Source organism: Heterodontus francisci, chromosome 8, assembly GCF_036365525.1.
Source record: "Heterodontus francisci isolate sHetFra1 chromosome 8, sHetFra1.hap1, whole genome shotgun sequence".
NCBI classification, from domain to species: domain Eukaryota; kingdom Metazoa; phylum Chordata; class Chondrichthyes; order Heterodontiformes; family Heterodontidae; genus Heterodontus; species Heterodontus francisci.
In genome coordinates this window covers 117,368,770-117,395,653 of record NC_090378.1, presented here as the reverse complement: position 1 = coordinate 117,395,653, position 26,884 = coordinate 117,368,770, and the positions used below count along the sequence as shown (strand labels likewise).

The 26,884-nt window shown below is 45.0% G+C and overlaps 1 protein-coding gene across 1 annotated transcript in view; it reads right to left on the bottom strand.

Annotated features, from left to right (window-relative positions):
• Nucleotides 1–25,326, bottom strand: part of LOC137373245 (ral guanine nucleotide dissociation stimulator-like 1) — a 67,700-nt gene extending 42,374 nt beyond the window's left edge. The window contains exons 1-11 of the mRNA XM_068038095.1: nucleotides 25,229–25,326; nucleotides 23,666–23,681; nucleotides 21,197–21,303; nucleotides 16,519–16,720; nucleotides 14,247–14,360; nucleotides 13,469–13,575; nucleotides 12,391–12,448; nucleotides 9,997–10,123; nucleotides 9,375–9,442; nucleotides 8,349–8,554; nucleotides 6,111–6,167 (exon numbers count right to left, since the gene is read on the bottom strand). Of these exons, the coding sequence (XP_067894196.1) occupies nucleotides 6,111–6,167; nucleotides 8,349–8,554; nucleotides 9,375–9,442; nucleotides 9,997–10,123; nucleotides 12,391–12,448; nucleotides 13,469–13,575; nucleotides 14,247–14,360; nucleotides 16,519–16,720; nucleotides 21,197–21,303; nucleotides 23,666–23,681; nucleotides 25,229–25,326 (1,160 nt within the window). The remainder of the gene's footprint in view (nucleotides 1–6,110; nucleotides 6,168–8,348; nucleotides 8,555–9,374; nucleotides 9,443–9,996; nucleotides 10,124–12,390; nucleotides 12,449–13,468; nucleotides 13,576–14,246; nucleotides 14,361–16,518; nucleotides 16,721–21,196; nucleotides 21,304–23,665; nucleotides 23,682–25,228) is intronic.
• Between the last annotated feature and the right edge of the window lie 1,558 nt (nucleotides 25,327–26,884).

Genomic DNA, 26,884 nt, shown 5'->3' with positions numbered 1-26,884 from the left:
ACTTAAATGCCCTTAAAGTTGGCGAATCTACTACTGCTGCAGGCAGGGCGTTCCACGCCCCTACTACTCTCTGAGTAAAGAAACTACCTCTCACATCTGTCCTATATCTATCGCCCCTCAACTTGAAGCTATGTCCCCTCGTGTTTGCCATCACCATCCGAGGAAAAAGGCTCTCACTATCCAAACTGTCCAACCCTCTGATTATCTTATATGTCTCTATTAAGTCACCTCTCCTCCTCCTTCTCTCCAACGAAAACAACCTCAAGTCCCTCAGCCTTTCCTCGTAAGACCTTCCCTCCATACCAGGCAACATCCTAGTAAATCTCCTCTGCACCCTTTCCATAGCTTCCACATCCTTCCTATAATGCGGTGACCAGAACTGCACGCAATACTCCAGGTGCGGTCTCACCAGAGTTTTGTACAGCTGCAGCATGACCTCGTGGCTCCGAAACTCGACCCCCCTACTAATAAAAGCTAACACACCATATGCCTTCTTAACAGCCCTATTAACCTGGTTAGCAACCTTCAGGGATTTATGCACCTGGACACCAAGATCTCTCTGTTCATCTACACTACCAAGAATCTTCCCATTAGCCCAGTACTCTGCATTCCTGTTACTCCTTCCAAAGTGAATCACCTCACACTTTTCCGCATTAAACTCCAATTGCCATCTCTCAGCCCAGCTCTGCAGCCTATCTATGTCCCTCTGTACCCGACAACATCCTTCGGCACTATCCACAACTCCACCGACCTTAGTGTCATCTGCAAATTTACTAACCCACCCTTCTACACCCTCTTCCAGGTCATTTATAAAAATGACAAACAGCAGTGGCCCCAAAACAGATCCTTGCGGTACACCACTAGTAACTAAACTCCAGGATGAACATTTGCCATCAACCACCACCCTCTGTCTTCTTTCAGCTAGCCAATTTCTGATCCAAAGCTCTAAATCACCTTCAACCCCATACTTCCATATTTTCTGCAATAGCCTACCGTGGGGAACCTTATCAAACGCCTTACTGAAATCCATATACACCACATCCACTGCTTTACCCTCATCCACCTGTTTGGTCACCTTCTCGAAAAACTCAACAAGGTTTGTGAGGCACGACCTACCCTTCACAAAACCGTGCTGACTATCTCTAATGAACTTATTCTTTTCAAGATGATTATAAATCCTGTCTCTTATAACCTTTTCCAACATTTTACCCACAACCGAAGTAAGGCTCACAGGTCTATAATTACCAGGGCTGTCTCTACTCCCCTTCTTGAACAAGGGGACAACATTTGCTATCCTCCAGTCTTCCGGCACTATTCCTGTCGACAATGACGACATAAAGATCAAGGACAAAGGCTCTGCAATCTCCTCCCTAGCTTCCCAGAGAATCCTAGGATAAATCCCATCTGGCCCAGGGGACTTATCTATTTTCACACTTTCCAAAATTGCTAACACCTCCTCCTTGTGAACCTCAATCCCATCTAGCCTCGTAGCCTGAATCTCAGTATTCTCAACAACATTTTCTTTCTCTACTGTAAATACTGACGCAAAATATTCATTTAACACTTCCCCTATCTCCTCTGATTCCACACACAACTTCCCACTACTATCCTTGATTGGCCCTAATCTAACTCTAGTCATTCTTTTATTCCTGATATACCTATAGAAAGCCTTAGGGTTTTCCCTGATCCGATCCACCAATGACTTCTCGTGTCCTCTCCTTGCTCTTCTTAGCTCTCCCTTTAGATCCTTCGTGGCTAGCTTGTAGCTCTCAAGCGCCCTAACTGAGCCTTCACGTCTCATCCTAACATAGGCCTTCTTCTTCCTCTTGACAAGCGCTTCAACTTCTTTAGTAAACCACGGCTCCCTCGCACGACAACTTCCTCCCTGCCTCACAGGTACATACTTATCAAGGACACACAGTAGCTGCTCCTTGAATAAGCTCCACATTTCGATTGTTCCCATCCCCTGCAGTTTCCTTCCCCATCCTACGCATCCTAAATCTTGCCTAATCGCATCATAATTTCCTTTCCCCCAGTTATAATTCTTGCCCTGCGGTATATACCTGTCCCTGCCCATCGCTAAGGTAAACCTAACCGAATTGTGATCACTATCACCAAAGTGCTCACCTACATCTAAATCTAACACCTGGCCGGGTTCATTTCCCAGTACCAAATCCAATGTGGCATCGCCCCTGGTTGGCCTGTCTACATACTGTGTCAGAAAACCCTCCTGCACACACTGGACAAAAACTGACCCATCTAAAGTACTCGAACTATAGTATTTCCAGTCGATATTTGGAAAGTTAAAGTCCCCCATAACAACTACCCTGTTACTCTCGCCCCTGTCGAGAATCATCTTCGCTATCCTTTCCTCTACATCTCTGGAACTATTCGGAGGTCTATAAAAGACTCCCAACAGGGTAACCTCACCTCTCCTGTTTCTAACCTCGGCCCATACTACCTCAGTAGACGAGTCCTCAAACGTCCTTTCTGTCGCTGTAATACTCTCCTTGATTAACAATGCCACACCCCCCCCCTCTTTTACCATCTTCTCTGTTCTTACTGAAACATCTAAATCCCGGAATCTGCAACATCCATTCCTGCCCCGCTCTACCCATGTCTCCGAAATGGCCACTACATCGAGATCCCAGGTACCAACCCATGCTGCAAGCTCACCCACCTTATTCCGGATGCTCCTGGCGTTGAAATAGACACACTTTAAACCAGGTTCTTGCTTGCCAGTGCCCTCTTGCGTCCTTGTAACCATATCCCTGACCTCACTACTCTCAACATCCTGTACACTGGCACTACAATTTAGGTTCCCATTCCCCTGCTGAATTAGTTTAAACCCCCCCCGAAGAGCACTAGCAAACCTCCCCCCCAGGATATTGGTACCCCTCTGGTTCAGGTGAAGACCATCCTGTTTGTAGAGGTCCCACCTACCCCAGAAAGAGCCCCAATTATCCAGGAAACCAAAACCCTCCCTCCTGCACCATCCCTGCAGCCACGTGTTCAACTCCTCTCTCTCCCTATTCCTCCCTATTAGATATAAGGATATCTAATGAGATGCTCCAATATGGTCAGCTTGCCACTCACTTTCAGCTCCTTGTTTAGTACTGGTGACCATATAGCATTACTTACCAGGCAGTTTAATTGGTCTTGTCATAAAAAATGAGCAGAAGAGGACATCAGTTGTACAGTGAAGCCATGACAACACTGAAATAGCACCTTTAACATAATATAACATCCCACAGGAGGTTAATCACACAAAACCCGATACCAAGCCAAAGGAGGACATATTAGGATAGGTGACCAAAAGCTTGGCCAGTGAATGATTTGTCATGAGCTTCTTAAAGGAGAGAGGTGGAGATGTTTGCAGGGGACGGGAATTATGCAATTTATGGCCTAATCAGCTGAAAACCATACCAATGGTGGGGAAAAGGAAGTGAGAAATATACAACAGGCCAGAGTTGGTGGAAAATATAGATTTCCAAGAGAGATTTGGAGCTTCAGGGGATTACAGAGATGGGGAGGGGTGAGGCCGTGGAGGGATTTTAACATAAAAGTGAGAATTATCAATAAAAAATCAAACTGAGGCATTGGTGGACCAGGAGACAATGTAGGTCAGTGAACACAGGAGTGATGGGACTTGATGCAAACTAGGATATGGACAGAGTTCGAAATGACATGAAGTTTATGGATGGGGTATGTGACAGGCACTTCATATTTTGCCAAGAATAAGCTCCAAAAGCAAACTATTCTTCACGCAATTAGCAAACAATTTACTTGCAACAATTGAGACTTAGTGAGACTGACAGTGCTGTTCCAGTAACACATAGTTTCACTTCTACAGACTCTTGCCACTACTGGGTACAGATGAAATTGTATTTTAAAAGTTGCATATATAACATATCTATTCTAATTACACAGCAATTCCATATTCTGTGGACCATCATACAGGCACATGGGCTCTACTGAGACTAACTGATTCCATTCCTATTAAACTAGCAGGCAGAGGATGTTGTGGGGTGGGTGGGGGGTGCAGTAGTCTGCAGTGTCACATGCAGTAAAAGACTGGCACTGTTCAAAGAAAAAGATGCCTCATATTTGTCGAAATATTTTGCACTGCAGGAACTGTCTTCACATCATCTGAATTCAGTGCAACAGCATTGAAGTCAGATGGCACAGATTAAATTCAGGGATTAAAACTCTTTTACATCAGTTCCAAAACCTTGATGGTCCACATTTTTAAGGTTGCTGAATCATGTTGGCTATCAAAACATACAGATTATGAAATGAAGTACTATAATTCTTGCAAACATTGGTATGCACTTCAGTGAAGACAGCTGCATTACCAAAAGCTTGTTCAAAGACGTAGGTTTTAAAGAGTGTCTTAGAAAAGGAGAGAAGCTTAGAGTGGGAATTTCAGAACTTAGGGCCCAGAGAGCTGAAGGCATGGCTGCTAATGGAAGGATAAAGGAAACTGGAGATGCACAAGAGGGTAGAATTGGAGGAACACAGGAATTCCAGTATTGGACTTGAGGAGGCTGCAGAGATAGAAGGGCAAGGCCATGGAAATTTTAAAGTTTTTGGGCGGCGAGTTAACTTTGTTAAAGAAAACAGCATCTCTAGGTTAAAACACACTGGAAACATGACCCGAAGAAGAAGCCAGGGTTCATTTGTTATGTCAAGGAAGCCTCTCTATCTTAACCATTTTCATACTTCTTTAGGAGGACACATTACATAGACTTGAATAAACACTCAACCAGTAACCCTCCAGAAAAAGTTTTAAAAGAAAAATCAATTCAAAAGATCACGACTCCAAGACGGTACCCTATGAACAACATCCCAGGTGACAATAAATTACTAAGTTAAAGAGGCTCTACCCTGCTGACTCACAATGTGTAGAATTTAATCTGTACTGTGCAGTCTAGAAAATTTGGCCCAAAGCACTCTTCTGTAGTCCCACTGGACTAAAGTCTCCATCTCCAATGCATACATACAAACATACGAATTAGTAGCAGGAGTATTCGGCCCCTTGAGCCTGCTCCATATTTGATAAGATCATGACTGATCAAGCTCATTATGGAGCACTGCTCATGCAACGTGCATCGCAGACACAACTTAACGTTTGATCGAGAACACCAATGTATCAAGCATTTCTCACAATGCACATCCTCCAATTATCACCGAAGCTGAATACATATTTGCAATTATGGGCTGTTTCTCTAATAGCTCTGAGTTTAGTTAATGAGCTGTACAGACCAGAATAATCCTGGGTTTAATCCCAGGCCTCTACTCAGTTAACTGACCAGATCCAGGGCACTAAAATGATCACAGCAATCTTGTGGGGTGCAAAAACTTAACCAGGGTTCCTGTTCATCTCTGATGATTTATGCAGAATTGCATGGATGTGATGCTGTCTGCTGTCAAATACCATTGAAAGCTTTTAACTATCACAATTTGAACATGAGTAACCATTACTTGGACAAAGTACTTGACTTCATGAATTCAGGAGCCAGATGGGCAAGTTAGATTATGGCACAATGCAAAACATTCAATGGCAACAGAATGGGAGTTCTGCCAAAGCCATGATACCAGGAACAAGTCACACTCTAGATGTATGATTGCACTAAATGGCGATTTATTTTTTCAAACTTTCACAGGAAGTACGCAGGACACCGTAGTGAGAGTGGCTTGGCGGGAGCGGGTTGGGCGATGCAAAAAGCGAGGGGGCAGGAGGAGCGAAAGCCATTTCTTTTACTCTGGGTGTTTAGTCCAGAATTGTCAATCTGAGGTAATCAACTCAAGACCTTGATATTGAAGGGCAAGAAATTTTCTGTTGAAGAGTTTTGGATGTTTTGTGCTGATCCAATATTTTTTTAACTCTATGATCTTTCAGAATAATGTAAATATTAGAGAGGCAGTCAAGCAGCTTCTTTAATGTGATTGCTATGGTCTGGCAGGGCGTTCACTGTACTGCTATGGGATGCCTTCATGAGGAAGTTCCTACATAAATTTACAGGAACTGCTGGCTCTCCAGCAATTTCCTTTCACATTATTGTATTCTGAATGAAGCATACTTCAGTCACACATCGGGCTGAACTTACTTTCTTGTTTCAGGAGACCTTTGTTCATCATTTTCCTCCCAGTCACACTCTCTATACCTGCAATTGGTCATAAAAGATAAATTAAGTCATTTTAAACAACTATTTGATCCATAATTGGCTGTCAAACATTAAAAAAACACTGAAGATACAGATTCAGTATTTCAAACCTTAATCAGCTAGTTTTGTTCAAACTTTTCACTTTAACTCTGACTTAGCATGTTACAACACTATCTTGAAATATCATTACCTTTGCACAGTTTTTACATGATTATGTGCCTACTCTGCCTGCACCTGTTTGCCCAATGATACACAAATCTTCATGAAAACATATTTATGGAAAGCCTTGTGGGGAGAGAGGAGTGGGGTGTAGCATGGTTACATCATTTCCAAGTTTAGAATTATTGAATCGTACAGTATAGGATGAGGCCATTCAGCCGACTGTACTTGTGCTCGGCTCTTTGAGGCAGCTTTTCCAATTAGTCTCACTCTTTCCCACACATCGACAATGTTTTCCTTTTCAACTATAGATCTGACATTGTTGGCGGCGAGGTCTTGAGGCGACTCCCCCCCTGCCCCCCGCCAATTGGCGATAGAACCTAAATTTAAATATTTTTGTACAATTCATGAATTAAATACTTACTTTCTCCCACCGTCCATTCCGGTGCCATCGGATCTCCATCCGGTGATGTAAGGTGGGACACTGATGGGGAGGTGGGAGCAGGTACGTTACTCAGTGCGGGACGGGGATGGGGTGGGGGGAGTGGGGTAAAACTAATTTCATTGGTCTAGTGGTTGGCGGGAAGGGGTAAAGTTTAAAGTTGATGAACTTTGGAGGGGGGAAGGTCGGAGCACAAGGTAAGTGTTTTGTGAGGAGGGGGGAGACGGCAGGTAATGAATTTTATGATTGTTTTTAATGCCGTTGCTGGAGGTGAAGTGCCCACACCCTCTACGTCATAGGGGGTGGATGGTCCACCCACTCCATATTAATGAGCCTCCACACGAAATATCATGGTCCGTCCCCAGCAATGACATCAGGTGCCACCGTGCAGGCGCCAATGCCATTTTTCAAGGGCCAAAAAGTCCTGACAGATCATTTACATTTTTAAAGGTGCCAGTGTGTGAAAAATAAAAATAAAAATTGTAATCTCACTTTGAATCCACTCTTCCACCCGCCAACGAGTACGCAATATATAAATTGCCCGATCTCCCCTAAACAAACTTTTATTCTGATACCAAACTTTCCGCCCTGAACTTTGTTACCTTTGACCCTCATCCCATTCCCACCATCCCCTCAGCCGATAGTCGGAGGTTTCCCCACTCCAACCCCCTCCTGCCCTGAAAATTTCACTCCTCCCCTCCTCCACACCAGTGTTACGCCTTGGATCTCCGAATGGAGATCCGAAGGCGTGGGATTTCCGTCAGTTGACCAGAATATCGGCGTGGGATGGCTGTCACGATGAGGTAAGTAATTATTCTTCCGTTCTAATTTATTTACATATGTTAATGCGGTTTTTTTTGCTGAGCGGTGAGGGAGGGCCGTCCTGAGGCCTCGTCGCTGCCAGTAAAATGGCGCAGGGCCTTCCCGGATTCGAGGTTTATGTCGCGCCTCTCCCGGAAGGATTTTTTGAGCTTCCCTGCGATGACCCCCGACATGGTGGGCGGGGGGGGGGGGGCGGCGGTGGTCAGTAAAATTCAGCCCGATGGGTCCAAAACAGTCACAAATTTTTCCTCTTTAAAAAGTATCTTACACAAATGCTTGAGAATATAAAAGAAAGTCACAGACTATGAGATTTTAACATTTTTCCATATTGAACACTAGAATAGTCGTGTATTGCTTGTGAATTCGGGTAAAAACGTAAATACGTGCAAAGACCAAATGTAGTGGGCACAATCTTTTGTTAGCCTTCAAATAACTTCTGTCTAACTGAGTCTACAGCCTGGAATGTACCAATGTTTGTTGCAAGGCATCAGTAAGGAATGGACTGTACGTCATTTCACGAAAGGGCATTGAAAGCAGAAGTGTTTAGATGGTATTGTACCAGGAGAGCTTCCATGCAGTAAAGCATTGCCCTTCTTCTCAAAAACTGGGAGGGACACCCAGCCCATGAGCAGTGAACTTTGACACTTCCAGTAGATGGTCCTCAGTAATTCCTATCCAGATTGGTAGATTCATGATATGAAAATAACCTGACTGAAGAATCCTGTCATTGCCATTAAACAAAGATTATTTGCTCTCACCTGTCCAGCAGCAGATCCAATACAGCTTCTGGAGAAGCAAATGCTCGGTATGTTGACAAAAAGATTCTGGTATAATTCGAATCACCGTCTCCAGAAGCTGTCAACAAATTGTTTACAAGCTGTTGTAATGTGCCGGCCTTTATTGCACGGATCTTTTTTGTTGCCTGACTGCTGGTGTGACCTGGAGGAACTTGGTCTCCTTCCACCTACAGGGTGTTGAAAAACAAATTAGTGCAATGCAACAAAAGATATCGCAACAACAACTTGCATTTCTATAGCATCTCTGACATAGTAAAAACATTCCAAGGTACTTCACAGGAATGGAAACAGGCAAAAATTGACAGCAAGCCACATGAAGAGGTAATAGGACACATCACCAAAAGCTTGGTTAAAAAGATCTATTTTCAGGAGTGTCTGACAGGAGAAGAGAGGTGGAGAGGCAGAGAGGTTTTGTGAGGGAATTCCAGGGCTTTGGGACAAGGCAGCTGAAAGCATGGTCGCCAACAATGAAATTCAGGGATGCACAAGAGGCTAGAATTGGAGGAGCATCACATACCTGTGTGTTTCAGAGCTGGAGGAGGATACAGAGATAGGAAGGAAATCCATCAGAATATGGACCCTTTCACTCTTACTGGAAAGGAACTGGTCATTTCATGTATTAGTGAAATGATCTCCTTTAACAGTTAAAGTTGAAACATTGCAGACACATGACTGGTTTTCAGGTGATTGCATTCCTTTGTACTCAAGTACACCAACAGCTCTAGGTTAACTCCCAAGCTTTTGAAAAGAAAAAACAAACAGCTCCCCTCTTGACACAGAACAAGAATATCCCAGGCTCAAAGCTGTTCAGTTGGAGCAGTAATAGCAGTATTACAATTAACTTCAGGAATGGCGGGGGGAAGGGGAGGGGGAGAAAGAGCAGCTCGGAATCATAGTGATTGCAATCCAGCAATTCTCTCTGAAAAGTATGCATTTTCATAAGACAAGTCCAGGATTGGACCTGCTGCAATACCCCTGCACCCCCACCTGGTTGAATGGACTGTCAATGCCGTATTCAGGCTGACGCCTGGATGTGGTACCAGTGGGTAGCTGGCCTGTGGTACATCCAGAAAGGGGAACTTAATTTTGACATCAAACTGTACGTTGAATTCCAATCATCTTCACAATTTTATGATTTTCCTTGAAGTTTTTTTTTTCATTGAACAGTGATTTCAGGAGAATTGGTCTTCAGGGGGGTTACTACAGGTGATAATGTGGGAATGGAATGATCATTGGAGTCAGCCAGCCATTAACCTGGGATGTTTCAACTTGAACTGTCCGTGTCAGTTTAGCTCTCACACAGTAATGTCCACCGACTTCTCCCGGCTGACTCCTCAATGTCAGTAATCAACAGAAAGACAGAAAATTCAAAATTTATTTGTGATTTATTTCAAATCCATCCTTGCTTTTCTGTCTTTTCTTCAACATAAAGGAAGGAGAACTGGTACTGAGAGCTCTATGCAGTTTACTAAATCAGATATTGTGGAGTTATGTGCATTGCAATGTCGCTCGCCTTCTGCAAACTCAAAACACCAGCTTTAGTCAAATCACATCTATTCCTTCAGTCAATAAACACTTTACACCACCAGATTAATCACACATTACTTACCAATAATCGTGCACATATTTATTCCTGCAGCTTGCTCTTTTACTCTCGAGTAATCAGTCTTGTATTTCTTAGTGCACTTGCAATCAGCCTCAGTTTCTGTTAAAACTATTTTTTCATACAGGCTCATCTAAAAGTCAGGATCATGCAATTTTTCTTCCAGGAAACCACTGATCTCCCCACTGTTACCTATTCTATAGTAAGTGCAACTGGGTATGTGGCTAAAATTATACGCATTTTGAGTAAGAACAGAAAATGTCACAAACACACAGTGGGTCAGTCAATGACAAGCCTGGACAATATCCAGGCTTAGGCTGATAAGTGGCAAGTAACATTCGCACCAGGCAATGACCATCTCCCCTTGACATTCAACTGCATTATGATCGTCGAATCCCCCACTATCAACAACCTGTGGGTTACCATTGACCAGAAACTGAACTGGAGTAGCGATATAAATACCGTGGCTACAAGATCAGGACAGAGGCTAGGAATCCTGCAGCAAGTAACTCACCTCCTGACTCCCCAAAGCCTGTCCATCATCTACAAGGCACAAGTCAGGAGTGTAATGGAATACTCTCCACTTGCCAGGATGGGTGCATCTCCAACAACACTTAAGAAGCTCAACACCATCTAGGACAAAGCAGCCCCCCTTGATTGGTACATCATCCACAAACATTCACTCCCTCCACCACCGACGCACAGTGACAGCAATGTGCACCATCTAGAAGATGCACTGCACCAATGCACCAAGACTCCTTAGCCAGCACCTACCAAACCTGTGACCTTGATCACCTGGAAGGACAAGGGCAGCAAATGCTTGGGAACACCACCACCTGCAAATTCCCCTCCAAGCCACACACCATCCTGATTTGGAACTATATCGCCATTCCTTCACGGTCGTTGGGTAAAAATCCTGGAATTTCCTTCCTAACAGCACTGTGGGTCTACCTACCCCACATGGACTGCAGTGGTTCAAGAAGGCAGCTCACCACCACCTTCTCATGGGCAATTAGGGATGGGCAATTAAATGCTGGCCTAGCCAACAATACCCACATCCTATGAATGAATTTTAAAAAGGCATGACTTTTCCACCAGGGAGCGCATTGAATACCAAGTTTTGAGTGAATGGTATCGGGGGGGGCGTGCATACCCATACCTTTATATCAGGTGCACCTGGAGTGTGACTTCATGTCTAGACTGCTAACTGTAGGTGTTGTCCATAGTTTGCCTGCAGACAGAGTTGACCTACTCCTGGGGAATGATTTGGCCAGAGCAAAGGTAGAAGCTTCTCCAGGAGGGAGAGAAAAAACAAGTGAAGTTAAAATGTCAGAACAGTTGCTGGAAAAGTTTCCAGGAATTTTTCCTTCATACTTCGTGACACGAGCAATGGCTAAACAAGTTCCATTGTCAGAGGTAAAATTGGCACCCGAATATCTGAAACTTTCTTTGGGGAGTTGGGTAATCTGAAGGAAATGTTCAGTAAGTCTTCTTTGATCAAGGCTCAGTAAGCCGTTCCAGAATTAAATAAAGTGGCACAATCCACTCTAACTCCAGCTGAGGCAAAATGAGTTCCAGGAGGTTACTATATTAAAGATGGGGTTCTGCTGAGGAACTGGAGACCTCCTCACAGACCTGTGAACGAAGATAGTGGCACCGCCCAAATATCAGCAGGAACTATTAAGGATAGCCCATGAACTTCCTATAGTGGGACATGTGGGGATCCGGAAGACCCAATCACATATATGTCAACTTTCTACTGACCAGATTGTTCCAAGGAAGTGATGCAGTTTTGTAAAACTTACCATATGTGCCAGATTGTGGGAAAACCACAACCTGCCATAAAACCAGCACCTCTAATTCCATACCAGTTATTGGGGAACAATTTAGTAGGGTGTTGGTATCCTGTGTAGTGTCTTAACCGAAAACAGAAGTGGAATATCAATATATACTGTCATGTAGACCCCCACCTGCCAAGAATGAGGCTTTTGATTTTGTCATATGAACATTGATTTTAAACTGTTGCTGGAGTGAAGAAATAACGTGTTTGAAGGTCACCAGAAATCTGGCTGGAAGAACATTTGCATACTAAGATACAGTGCTTGGAGAGACAAAGGAATTAATCACCGATTCAATTAACAGAGATTGGTGTGACAACGGTTCCACATCTCGTTGGTCAGAGATATCATTACACCCCATTCCCCCCCCCCCCACCACGAGATCTTTGAAGTCCACAAACTTCACAGGAGAGACTGTTCCAAATAACGAGCTAGTCAGATGACTAACCTGCTGGGCAACCTGGGTTTTTTGAAATGTCAAACAACAGAGAAAGGAACAGAAGGCAATTTTGAAGAGGAACCTGGAATAAGAAAGCCTCTCTCTCCTGGCTGTCTCTCTCACCTTCTCCCAAGCCACCGGACCCATGGAAGACACGTAAACCTCAAGACAGAAAAGACTCCTACATTGGAACAAGTTGAAGCGTGACTTCAGGCGCAACGAATTGCAAGACTTCCTGGCAACCAAAGACTCCACATTAAACTTAAAGGATGGTAACCACCAGATATTGCCTCAAGCTTTTCCTCTTTATTCCTTCCATCTGCGTGTGTGTTTATCATGTATGCATGCTCGCATTGTCACGTCGCATATTCGTAGTTAACTGCATTAGAGTTTAAGATTAATAAACTTCTGCCTTTCTTGTTTAAATCTTAAGAAACCTGTTTGATTTCTTTGCCTTACAATTGGAGCAGTGAACAAGGATTCACTAAGGGAGAGCTATTTTAATGGTATTTTAAAATTAAACCCTGATACGGATAAACCAGGCAAAGGCTGAGAGGGAATCCCTAGACCCCTTCTCACCTGGTCGTAACAATACTCACCATCATGGATATGGCTACTCAGTTCCCAGAGACCATACTTTGAGAACAATTTCTGCTAAGGTAGTGGTAGAGAAGTTAACCCAGTTCTTCACTAGATATGGATTACTGATTGAAATTCAGTTGGATCAAGGTTCCAATTTTATGTCTAAATTTTTTCAGGAAGTGATGTGTAAATTGGGTATAACACAGTTAAAGTCTTCAGCTTACCACCCACAGACACAGGAACTTTCAAAAGGTACCATCAGACCCTCAAAACGATGATCAGGGCGTAATATCATGGTTGGGATAAAGGGATAGAATTTCCTTGGTTTGCTACTAGGGATGCGCCTAATGAGTCAACCAGTTTCAGGTCTTTTGAATTAGTTTATGGACATGAGATAAGAGGTCCTCTAAAACTAATTAAAGAAAGGTTTTTAGAACAGAGGGATGAATATTCCGTGTTCCATTACATATCCGTGTCTGGGAACAGCTCATGAGAGCCTGCAAAGTGGTTCAGGAACACTTTAAAGCTTCCCAAATGACCATGAAGAAATGGACAGACAAGCATGCCAAGACCCGAACATTTCAAACAGGGAATGAGGTATTAATATTCCTGCCTTTACAGAGTGAACCGCTGAAAGTACGGTTCAGTGATCCACATAAAGTAGTCAGGAGAATTGGTAAAGTAAATTATTTGATTGACACCCCAGATCACTGGAAAAAGAATCGGCTGTGTAATATCAATATATGAACATGCGAACATATGAATAAGGAGCAGACGTAGGCCATTCGGCCCCTCGAGCCTGCTCCACCTTTCAATAAGATCATGGCTGATCTGTTTGTATCTCGAATTCCACACTCCCATCTACCCCCGATAACCTTTGATTCCCTTGCCCAACAAGAATCCATCTACTTCCACCTTAAAAATATTCAATGACTCCGCCTTCACCACCTTCAGAGACAGAGAGTTCCAAAGTCACACAAGCCTCTGGGCAATAGAGCGCACTGGATGTATCTGAAATTTGCATTAGATTAAATATGAAAGCACACATGTAAACATGACCATAATCAATTATTGGGAAATAACTGATCAACAAGATGAATACAAGTACATTTACAGCAATTACCAAAGATGGGAAAGCTGGGAAAGCTTAAGTTTTCTTGCTAACATTAGATGCTACATCTTGCTGCAATTTGTTTTCCTTCCCTCGGTCCTCAATACGCTATCAACCAAATTTTTGGTCAATATATTCCAGATGTAATTGAATGGACAATTCGCATCTAATCTCTACAATATAACTATCCAGGCCCCAGAATAATCCTGATATAGGCATTTATATATATGTCAATTTGTTATTTGCAGAGGAGGAAAGGAAGAAAGGAAAAAAAAACTGTACTCACTCCCTGCCATCTTGCACTCTTGTTCGGTGTTTGCTGTATCCGCTCTTCCTTCAAGATGACGTTGTAACTGGCTCCTTCTTCTATCTCTTCTACCCAGTCTTGGATTGAATTGCTCTGTGGAAGAACCAAACCCAAAACAGAGTAAATCCCTCTGGAGCAGCTGCTGACATTTTGCAGCTAGAATTCAAATACAATGTTATGTCTAATTCTTGACCCCGATTACAGTGGCGGAATGATAAACTCCAGCCCACTGTTCTGGCCACACAACAGCCCGTCTCCTTTACACACTCTGTTTATCTGCACGAAACTTCAGAAGCAAGATTGGACCCGAGCCACTTGTGGGGCAGGTTCTGAACAGAAAAAGACACTTTTGTCAGCCTTCAAACAAAGGGAAGGAATGGCGGAAAGAGGCGGGTTTTCAGGCACTAACTGCTTGTTTAGACTTGCAAGAACAAACAAAATCAGGCCAACTCAATTGAAACATTCACATTGCATTATTAAAAAGAAAAACATCTGCTGTGTTACAGACAAGTGGGAGATGAGAGGGATGATATTCACTTTTCACCTCTCAACTGACTGCAGACAATGGGCTGAATTTTACCAGCCCCTCCACACCCTGGGTCATGGTGAGGGGTTGTGGGGGGAGGTGTGGTCCGTAAAATGCTTGTGGGAGAGGCCCGGCTCGATCCACGACACCAAGAAGGCCCCACCGCATATTACTGGCAGCGGTGGGACCTCGGTCCGGCACCCACTCCCCCGTCACACGGCAGCAGCACCTCAATTACTGTATGTAAAACACTACTTAACTCTCCTGATTATGCATCTCGCCGCCTCTCACTGCACACTTCCACATTTTACATTGAATGGTCAGTCATCACGTGCTGTCCCGTTCACAAGCATAAGAGCCGATGGGACATCAGAAGCAGGAGTACTTGACAGTGAAAGTAAGTCCAGATATACAGGGGTCTGAACTCTCATACTTGAATGAACGTGGGAGCTGGGATTACAGGGGTCTGAACTCTCATACTTGAATGAAGTCGGGAGCTGGGATTACAGGGGTCTGAACTCTGCATACTTGAATGGAGGTGGGAGCTGGGATTACAGGGGTCTGAACTCTCATACTTGAATGAAGTCGGGAGCTGGGATTACAGGGGTCTGAACTCTGCATACTTGAATGGAGGTGGGAGCTGGGATTACAGGGGTCTGAACTCTGCATACTTGAATGGAGGTGGGAGCTGGGATTACAGGGGTCTGAACTCTCATACTTGAATGAAGTCGGGAGCTGGGATTACAGGGGTCTGAACTCTGCATACTTGAATGGAGGTGGGAGGGGGGATTACAGGGGTCTGAACTCTCATACTTGAATGGAAGTGGGAGGGGGTATTACAGGGGTCTGAACTCTCATACTTGAATGGAGGTGGGAGCTGGGATTACAGGGGTCTGAACTCTCATACTTGAATGGAGGTGGGGGGGGATTACAGGGGTCTGAACTCTCATACTTGAATGGAGGTGGGAGGGGGGATTACAGGGGTCTGAACTCTCATACTTGAATGGAAGTGGGAGGGGGTATTACAGGGGTCTGAACTCTCATACTTGAATGGAGGTGGGAGGGGGTATTACAGGGGTCTGAACTCTCATACTTGAATGGAGGTGGGAGGGGGTATTACAGGGGTCTGAACTCTCATACTTGAATGGAGGTGGGAGCTGGGATTACAGGGGTCTGAACTCTCATACTTGAATGGAGGTGGGGGGGGGGGATTACAGGGGTCTGAACTCTCATACTTGAATGGAGGTGGGAGGAGGGATTACAGGGGTCTGAACTCTCATACTTGAAAGGAGGTGGGAGGAGGGATTACAGGGGTCTGAACTCTCATACTTGAATGGAGGTGGGAGGGGGGATTACAGGGGTCTGAACTCTCATACTTGAATGGAGGTGGGAGGGGGGATTACAGGGGTCTGAACTCTCATACTTGAATGGAGGTGGGAGGGGGGATTACAGGGGTCTGAACTCTCATACTTGAATGGAGGTGGGAGGGGGGATTACAGGGGTCTGAACTCTCATACTTGAATGGAGGTGGGGGGGGATTACAGGGGTCTGAACTCTCATACTTGAATGGAGGTGGGAGGGGGGATTACAGGGGTCTGAACTCTCATACTTGAATGGAGGTGGGGGGGGATTACAGGGGTCTGAACTCTCATACTTGAATGGAGGTGGGAGGGGGGATTACAGGGGTCTGAACTCTCATACTTGAATGGAGGTGGGGGGGATTACAGGGGTCTGGCGGAGTGGCGGAGGGGTCAGCGTCCACACTGGAATCACCTGGAGAGGGGCCCCAGATCTGGTGCGTTGCCTCGTCTCCTCCGTCTCAGGGTTCGTTGGAACTCCTCTGCTCTCCTGCGAGGGACCAGGGGCAGGGACAGTCTCCATCCCCTGGTCCCTCTCTTGCTTTGCCATTGCTGATTGGATGTCATGGCTGTGACAAGGGATTACAGGTCAGCGCCATTCAGTGGGAACTGCCTCATCAAGAGGGCCGTCGCCACCTTAATAGATGTTGCCAGGAGCTTATATGCCTGGGACATGGCAGCAGTCATGGTGTGGAAGGAGTCTTCTGTTGTCTGCTTAAGGCTGCACATGGTCAGTGGCATCTTCTGGAGTCAGACAGGGCTGTCCTCTTTCCCCGGTCTTGTTTGTTTGCTGTATTGAACCCTTTGCTGAGTCTATTAGGAAGGATGTGAGCATAAGAGGGGTGACAATCCCAGGCAGCGGAGGCACTCAGGTCAAAACCTCCCTGTACATGGATGACGTCGCCGTCTTCTGCTCGGATCCGCTGTCCGTGCGCAGACTGATGAGCATCTGCGACCAGTTCGAACTGGCCTCGGGAGCCAAAGTTAACCACGGCAAGAGCGAGGCCATGTTCTTTGGGAACTGGGCTGACCGATCCTTTGTCCCCTTCACCGTCAGGTCAGATTACCTGAAGGTGCTGGGGATATGATTCGGAAGTGCCGGGGCGTGCACCAAAACATGGGAGGAGCGAGTAGTCAAGGTACGACAAAAGTTGGGCATGTGGGGGCAGCGATCTCTCTCCATTGTGGGTAAGAACCTGGTCATCAGGTGCGAGGCGCTCACGTTGTTGCTCTACGTGGCGCAGGTCTGGCCCATACCCCACTCCTGCGCCGTGGCAGTCACCCGAGCCATTTTCCGCTTCGTCTGGGGATCTAAAATGGACCGGGTCCGGAGGGACACGATGTTCAAATCTCTGGACAAGGGCGGGAAAAATGTACCCAACGTGGCCCTCATCCTGATGACCACCTTCGTGTGCGGCTGCATCAAGCTATGTGTAGATCCCCAGTATGCAAACTCCAAGTGTCACTACGTGCTGAGGTTCTATCTGTCCCCGGTGTTGCGAAGGATGGGCCTGGTCACATTGCCGCGGAACGCACCGTGCAGTTGGGCGGCGCCGTACCACCTATCCTTCGTGGAGCAGTTTCTGCGGAAAAACACCTTTGACCACCGGTCCATCAGGCAGTGGTCTGCACGGAATGTCCTCAAGGCCCTACGGGAAAAGGAAACGGTGGATCCTGTCGGATGGTTCCCCGAGCAGACCGTCAAAGTCATTTGGCGGAATGCCTCATCACCAGAACTTTCAAACAAGCACCAAGACGTAGCTTGGCTGGTGGTGAGAAGGGCCCTCCCCGTCAGATCCTTCATGCACACCCGAAGTCTCGCCCCCTCCGCACAGTGCCCCCGCGTTGGCTGTGGTGGGGAAGAGACGGTCGCCCACCTCCTCCTGGAATGTGCCTTTGCAAAGCAGGTGTGGAAAGAGATGCAGTGGTTTTTGTCAAGGTTCATCCCAAGCAGCTCTGTAACACAGGAGTCTGTGCTCTACGGGCTGTTCCCAGGGACGCACACCGAGACAAACATCAACTGCTGCTGGAGGACTATCAATTCGGTGAAAGACGCCCTTTGGTCTGCCCGAAACTTGCTGGTCTTCCAGCGCAAAGAGTTGTCCACCACCGAATGTTGCAGACTGGCACATTCCAAGGTCCAGGACTACGTGCTGAGGGACGCACTAAAGCTTGGGGCAGCCGCAGCAAAGGCTCAATGGGGAAAGACCACAGTGTAAGGTTCCCCCACCAAGCTGGACTGAGGGGCTGGAACCATGGGAAGCCCCTCGAACTGTATCGTTAATATTCTCAATTGCTGTAAATGTAAAACTGTAATTGACATGACAATTGTGAAACGGAAGGGTTGGGAAGAAACTCATGACATTATTGAAAGAAACTGATCTCTTTTGCAATGTTTGTATTTTTTCGTGCTATTTGGAAACTGTTTGGCAATGTAATTTTTACAGATTTTTATGAATAAAGTATATTTTGGAAATAAAAAAAAAAAAATGGTCAGTGGCATCTTTGCCTCCTGTTGCTATAACTTATTTATCATCTCCAGCATGCCCTGTCAACAGCAGAGGATCACAAGTAGCCTGGGGCTCAGCATAGGCCTGACCACTCACAGGCCTCCCTGACTGTCAGGGGCCACTCTGTTTCAGCCTCAGTCAGCTGCTCGGGTGTGCGTGCAGTGCCTTCACCAGGGCCAGCTGCGATACATCTAAGGATACTGAGGGAAGTGAGGGTGGAAATCACAGAGGCACTGGCCATAATTTTTCAGTCTTCCTTAGACTTGGGGGTTGTGCCAGAAGATTAGAGAATTGCAAATGTTACACCCTTGTTCAAAAAAGGCTGTAAAGATAAGCCCAGCAACTACAGGCCAGTCAGTTTAACTTCGGTGGCGGGAAAACTTCTAGAAAAAATAATTTGGGACAAAATCAATAGTCACATGGACAAATGCAACTTAATTAAGGAAAGCCAGCATGGATTTATGAAGGGAAAATCATGTTTATCTAACTTGCTGGAGTCATTTGAGGAGGTAACAGAGAGGGTTGATGAGTGCAATGTTGTTGCTGTTGTGTACATGGACTTTCAAAAGGCATTTGATACAGTGCCACACAACAGACTTGTGAGCAAACTTGTAGCACATGGAATGAAAGGGACAGGAGCAACATGGATACGAAATTGGCTGACTGACAGGAAACAAACATTAGTGGTTAATGGATGCTTTTCGGCTGGAGCAAGGTTTGTCGTGGAGTTCCCAGGAATCAGTGTTGGGAGCCTTGCTTTTCCAAAGATATATTAATGACCTCGGCCTTGGTGCACAGGACACAATTTCAAAGTTTGCAGATGATACCAAACTTGGAAGCATTGTGAAGTGTGAGGAGGATAGTGTAGAACTTCAAAAGGCCATAGACATGTTGGTGGAATAGGCAGACAGGTGGTAGATGAAGTTCAATGCGGAGAAATGTGAAATGATTCATTTTGGGAGGAAGTTCATGGAGACACAATCTGGAATAAAGGGTACGATTCTAAAGCGGGTGCAGGAGCAGAGGGGCCCAGGTGTACATGTGCATCTGAAGGTGGCAGGACAGGTTCAGTCGCTACCTCAGCAGACACTGGGCCTTTGTAGTCTGTATAACTCCTTTCCCTTACCCTCCCTTACACCTCTGCAGTGCCTTAGGATGCTTCTCCACATTAAAAGGTGCTAAATAATTGCAAGTTTCTGTCGCTCACTGGATAACCCTCCTGAGATGGAGGCTTGGGGGTAAACACTCCAACATTTTTGACCTCAGGATGTCCCAAAGCACTTTTCAGCCAACCAAGTATTTTTTGAAGTGTAGTCATTAAATGTAGGAAACACAGGAGTCAATTTATTCCCAGCAAGGTCTCACTAAGAACAATGAAATAATGACCGGTTCGTCTGATTTTGAAGGTGTTGGTTGAGGAATAAATCTTGTTCAGGACACAAGATGCTTCCCTGCTCTTCCATCAAATAGTGCCATGGCATCTTTTACACTCTCCTGAGAGCATGGACAAAAAGAAACTTTCAAACAATAGAGACAGAAATCAACAGTATAAATGTGATTTGGAGAATTAAAATTTAAATGATTCTATTCTCTAAATCCTGCCTGAAAAGGAGCAAGAGATTAGTGTACGATTGTTGTGAAAAGAACAGACATCAGTGCAGCTACGGATGTAACAAACAATGTGGACAAAAGGGAACCTGCAGATTTGGTGTACTTGAATTTCCAAAAGGCATTAAATAGGCTGCCACATCAAAGGTTACTACACAAAATAAGAGTTCATGGTGTAGGGGGTAACATATTAGCATGGACAGAGGATTGGCTGGCTAACAGGGAGCAGAGAGTAGGAATAAATGGGTCATTTTCAGTTTGGCAGGATGTTACTAGTGGAGTGCCAGGGGGATCAGTGCTGGGGCCTCAACTATTTACAATCCACATCAATAACCTGGATGTAGGGACTGAATCTATGGTGGCTAAATTTGTAGATAACACTCTATTGTTTGCAAGTTTCTTTTTGTCCATGCTCTCAGGAGAGTGTAAAAGATGCCATGGCACTATTTGATGGAAGAGCAGGGAAGCATCTTGTGTCCTGAACAAGATTTATTCCTCAACCAACACCTTCAAAATCAGATGAACTGGTCATTATTTCATTGTTCTTAGTGAGACCTTGCTGGGAATAAATTGACTCCTGTGTTTCCTACATTTAATGACTACACTTCAAAAAGTACTTGATTGGCTGAAAAGTGCTTTGGGACATTCTGAGGTCAAAAATGTTGGAGTGTTTACCCCCAAGCCTCCATCTCAGGAGGTTTATCCAGTGAGCGACAGAAACTTGCAATTATTTAGCACCTTTTAATGCAGAGAAGCATCCTAAGGCACTGCAGAGGTGTAAGGGAGGGGAAGGGAAAGGAGTTATACAATCTATAAAGGCCCAGTGACTGCTGAGGTAGCTACTGTTCACTGAAATAGCAATAAAAGTCTTTGAATTAGTCTCGGCATCTCTGGGATAGGGAGAGGAAAGTTGGCCAGGAAACCCACCATGTTGCAGTCCAGAGACTCCTGCTTGAACTGATGACTTCACTGTCCAAGATCACCTGGGCTTTATGGTTGATATTGGAAACTGGTTCCTGTGGAACTGTATTGCACTAAAGAGAGGAAAAGCAATATTTAGTTATTTCTGGTGAATATATTCCCTCGTCGCACACCTCTGATGGTTTGAAAATCTGGTTTGAAATTGGAATTTGTTTACCGAATGTTGTTCGGGAGAACACGTGGGAGAGCAAATGGAGGCTGGCCACAAATGAAACACTGTCCAAGATCCATCATTAACCCCGATTAAAAGGTGAAAAAGTTCCTCTGCAGTTAGTGGTTAAAAAGTAATTTTCAAAGAAACAGAAACAAAAACTGTAGCAGTCAGTCATCTTCATTACACCCACCAGGCTGGATTCTGTGCTGGAGGCAGGACTCACTGCACCCATCCAAAAAGATGGGGAGAACCCCGCCTCTGCCTTTTTGTGCCCCCCAGCGGTGATCCTCCAGTCCTTTTGATTCAAGGTTTTAGAAGTTGAGATTTCCATCCCTTTAAAGACTTTAAAGAGACGGGCATCCTGCCTCCAAGAGCTGCTGGCCAATCAGAGGGCAGGCAGCTCAGCAGTATCAGCAGCGCCACCATGACCGGTGGCCACTGCCAGTACTGCTGAGGTCTCAGACCCAGGCCCAGCAGTGGAACCCCAGAACAGAGGTAGATGAGGTGGGGTCTTTGGGGCCAGTCCGGAAGGCTCCAGCAAGGATGGGGGGAGGTGGTCATTCAGTCCAGGAGAACAGGGGTTCCGGGGGGGTAAAGTTGTTCCACCTCCCACGGAGGAGGGACACCCCCCCTCAAAGCATGCAGGGAGAGCACCTTGTTTTACAAAGTGTCCTCCCTGCACGGCGGAGGCCCCCCTCGCTGCTGGTAACATCCCAGCGGCGACAGGAAGAGGCCTTGAATTGGCCATTAATTGGCCACTTGAAGGTGTCAATTGGCCTCTGGGCGCAAATGTGGTTGTCAGCCTATCCTGCCTCCAGGAAGATCGCTGGTAAACGGGGCCCTCTGGCCCGCCTTGCCCTCTGCTACTGGTCACAATACTCCGTGTCCCCCCGCCTCCGATTCTGCCTCACTGGGACCCTAAAATCCCGGCCACCATTTTACATCATGTGGCCTAATACTGTTTTGGTGGTTGCATATAGTTGATGTGTGTTGCCTTCATAGAGGATGAAAAAATCAAGTCTGGAACATACAGGAAATTAGATTTAGACCACCATCATGAAAGATTCTTTAAAAATTATTTACACTGTTACTTGATTTCATGTTAATCACCAAAGTTTGTGCAGCTTGCTATTCTGGCACCTTGAATATCCTTACCCTTCTCTTCTTCTTATATTCTCTGTGGCAAACCTTAAAGACTTAAACCATCTTATTTGCATTCATAGAAACAGGAGGCCTCTTGGGCCATTCAATCAAATCATAACTATTTTCTCTCTCAATTCCATTCTTTGGAATCTCAATTCCATTTTTTCCATTGCCTTTTAGCCATGACCCAACAAAACAATCTATCTCTCAGCCTTGAAATTTTGAATTAACCCAGCATTCCTAGCCTTTTAGAAGTTCCAGATTTCCATGCTCTTTGTATGAACAACTGCATCCCAATTTCACACCTAAATAGCTTAGCTCGAATTTTCAGATTGTGCCACCTTTTTTGGAATTCCCCCACCAGAGGAAATTATCTTCATTTATCCCAATAAATCCCTTTATCATCTTAAACAAATCAATGGTAACACTTCAACCTCCTAAACTCAAGTTTATAAGCCAAGTTTATGCAATCTATCCGAATAATGTAGCCCTTTAACCCACCATATCATTCTGTGCAGTATCTCCTGCACAACCAATCTACCCATCCTGAGGTGCCCTAAACTGAATGCAGTATTCCAGATAGAGTCTGATCAAGGCTCTGCACAACTGAAGCATCACTTCCTCTCTTTTGTATGAAACCTCCTTGAGAGGCCAACATTCCATTAGCTTTTTGATTACTTTTAATATCTATGAACTAGCTTTTAGTTATTTGAACAAAGACACAAAATCTCTCCGTTTATTCACCTCTCCTAATCTCCCACCACTAAGAAACTATTCCAATTTCTTTCTCTTTTATATAAAGTGGTTTACCTCACACTTTCCCATTTTGAACTCCATCCGCCAATTTTACCTACTCACTTAATCCGTTTATGTCCCTTTATAACTTCTGGTAGTCATCTGCACAACTTACTGTGTCTCCTAACTTAGTGCCATCTTCAAACTTAGATATGTAACTCCATTCCTTCATCTAATTCATTGATGTATATGCTGAAAAGTTGACGTCCCAATGCTGATACTTGGGGAGCACCAATTGTCACCTCCCACCAATCAGATAATGAACCCTCATCCACACTACCTCCTACCTCCCAACCAATTACCGATCAATGCCACAAGCTTACCTCGATTTCTGGGTGTCTTTGACCAAAAAACATAAAAAGAACTGAGAAATAGGAGCAGGAGAAAACCATTCAGCCCTTTTGAGCCTGCTCCAACATTCAATAAGATCATGGCTAATCTTCTACCTCAACTCCAGCTTCCCACACCCTCCACATAGCCCTTAATTTCCTTAGTCTCCAAGAATCTATTGATCACTATCTTGATTATATTCACCGACTGAACATCCACTGCCTTCTGGAGTAGAAGATTCCAAAGATTCACAACCCTCTGAGTGAACAAATGTTTCATCTCAGTTTCATTTCATCTCTTATTCAGAGACTGTGATCCTCAGTTCTAGGGTCAGCAGCCAGGGAAACATCCTCCCAGCATCCACCCTATCAAGCTCCTTAAAAATTTCATCCATTTCAATGAGATCACCTCTCATTTTTCGAAACCCATCTAGCTCACTAATAACCTTAAGGGAAGAAAATCTGTCGTCATTACCTGGTCTGACCGACATGTGACTCCAGACCCATAGCAAAATAGTTGATTCTTAACTGCCCTCTGAAATGGCCGAGCAAGCCTCTCAGTTGTATCAAATTGCTATAGAAATGTTGAAAAAGAATGAAATTGGACAGACTACCTGGCATCGACCAAAGCACTGGAAACAAAGGCAGACTCTGCTCAATCGACCCTGCAAAGTCCTCCTCACTAACATCAGAGGAGTTGTGCCAAAATTGGGAGAGCTGTCCCACAGACTAGACAAACAGCAGTTTGACATATCATACTCACAGAATCATACCTTCCAGTCAATGTCCCAGACCCCTCCATCACTATCCCTGGATATGTGCTGTCTCAGCAGCAGGACAGATCCAACAGAGGTGGCAGCACAGTGGTATACAGTTGGAAGGGAGTGGCCCTGGGAGTCCTAAACATGTGGTTCAGACCTCATGAAGTCTCGTGATATCAGGTAAAAGCAATCCTCCTGCTGATTGCTACCTACTGCCCTCCTTCAACTGAAGAATCAGGACTCCTCCATGTTGAACACCACTTGGAACAAATACTGAGAGTGCAAAGGCACAGAATGTCTGGGTGGGGGACTTCAATGTCCACCACCAAGAGTGGCTTGGTAGCACCACTACTGACTAAGCTGGCAGAGTACTGAAGGACATATCTGCTAGGCTGCGCCTGCGGCAGGTGGTGAGAGAGCCAACAAGAGGGAAAAACTTACTTGACCTCATCCTCACCGATCTACATGCCACAGATGCATCTGACCATGGCAGTATTGGCAGAAGTGACCACTACACAGTCCTTGTGTGGACGATGTTTCAGTTGTCCCACTGAGGATACCTTCCATTGTACTGTGTGGCACCACCACCGCATTAAATGGGATTGATTCAGAACAAATCTAGCAGCACAAAACTGGGCATCCATGAGGCTCTTTGGGCCATCAACAGCACAAGTGTATTCAACTACAATCTGTAACCTCACAGCCTGGCATATCCCTCACCATACCATTACCAGGGATTCAATCTTAGTTCAGTGATCCGTGCAGGAGAGCAGGCCAGGAACAGCACCTGGCATACCTAAATTTCCCTTTCATCAATTCATGGTGATTCTGTCCAATCATATCGTTATTTTCCAAGTGTCTAATTATCACATCTTTTATAATAGATTCTAACATTTTCCCCACGACTGGAGTCAAACTAACAGGTCTGTAGTTCTCCGTTTTCTCTCTCACTCCTTTCTTAAATAGTTGGGTTACATTTGCTACTTTCCAGTCTGCAAGAACCCTTCCAGAATCTATAGAATTTTGAAAGATAGCCCCTCTAATGCATCCACCATCTCGAAAGCCACCTCTTTCAATAATCTGGGATGTAGCTCATCTGGTCCAGGGGATTTATCAACTTTCAATCCAATTAATTTTTCGGGTCCACCTCTTTATTTATACTAATTTCTTTCATTGTTACAAGTCCCTTGGTTTCCCTGGTACTTCTGGGGGATTTTCTGTATCTTCCTCCGTGAAGACAAACACAAAGTCATTGTTTAGTCTCTCTACCACAAAGTGTCCTGTCTCCACCTGTAATGGACCCACATTTGTCCGAACGAATCTGTTTATTTTCACAGACCTAAAGAAGCTTTTACAATTGCTTTTATGTTTCTCACTGGTTTGCATTCATAGTCTCTTTTCCCTTTCTTTATCCTTTGCTGGAATCTAAGTTGTTCCCAATCCTCAGGCTCACCACTTTTTCCAGCAACCTTATAAACCACTTCCTTTCATCTAATGCAATCTTTACCTTCTTTTGTTAACCACATCATCAACCAGAAACTTAACTGGACCAGCCATATAATTACCGTGCTACAAGAGCAGGTCAGAGGCTGGAAATTCTGCAGCGTTTAAATCACCTCCTGACTCTCCAAAGCCCGTCCACCATCCACAAGGCACAAGTCAGGAGTGTGATGGAATGCTCTCCACTTGCCTGGATGAGTGCAGCTCCGACAACACAAAAAGCTCGACATCATCCAAGACAAAATAGCCCGCTTGATCCATCACTGTCATAAAGTGACAACAGTGTAACCACCTGCAAGATGCACTGCAGCAACTCACCAAGTCTCCTTTGACAGCACCTTCCAAACCTGTGACCTCTATCACTAGGAGGACAAGGGCAGCAGACACATGGGAATAATACCTCTTGCAAATTCCCCTCCAAGCCACACACCATCCTGATTTGAAGCTATATCGCATTTCCTTTACGGTCGCTGGGTCAAAATCCTGGAACCTCCTTCCTAATAGCACAGGGGTTCAAGAAGGCAGCTCACCATCACCTTCTCAAGGGCAATTAAGGATGGGCAACAAGTGCTGGCCTTGCCATCAATGCTCACATCCCATGAAGAAATTTAAAAATTCTTGGCAATCTAGGCCTAGTTTACTCTGTCTCTCCTCATAACAGAATCCCCTCATCCTAGCAATCAGCGTAGTAAACCATTGTTGCACTCCCTCCAAGCGAAGTGTATCCTCCCTTACAATATGATGACCAAAACTATAAACAGTATTGCAGGTGTGATCTAACTAAGACCCTATCCACGGTTGTCATTAGATTTCTTCACTCTATTACAAAGGGATTGGTGATTTAAAGGATATCACACTATTTGCCTTCTGTCCCTACATGTTAACTTGCTGATTTGTGAACAAGAACACCCAGCTTCCTCTGAATACCAACATTTCCTCGTCCCTCAATTGA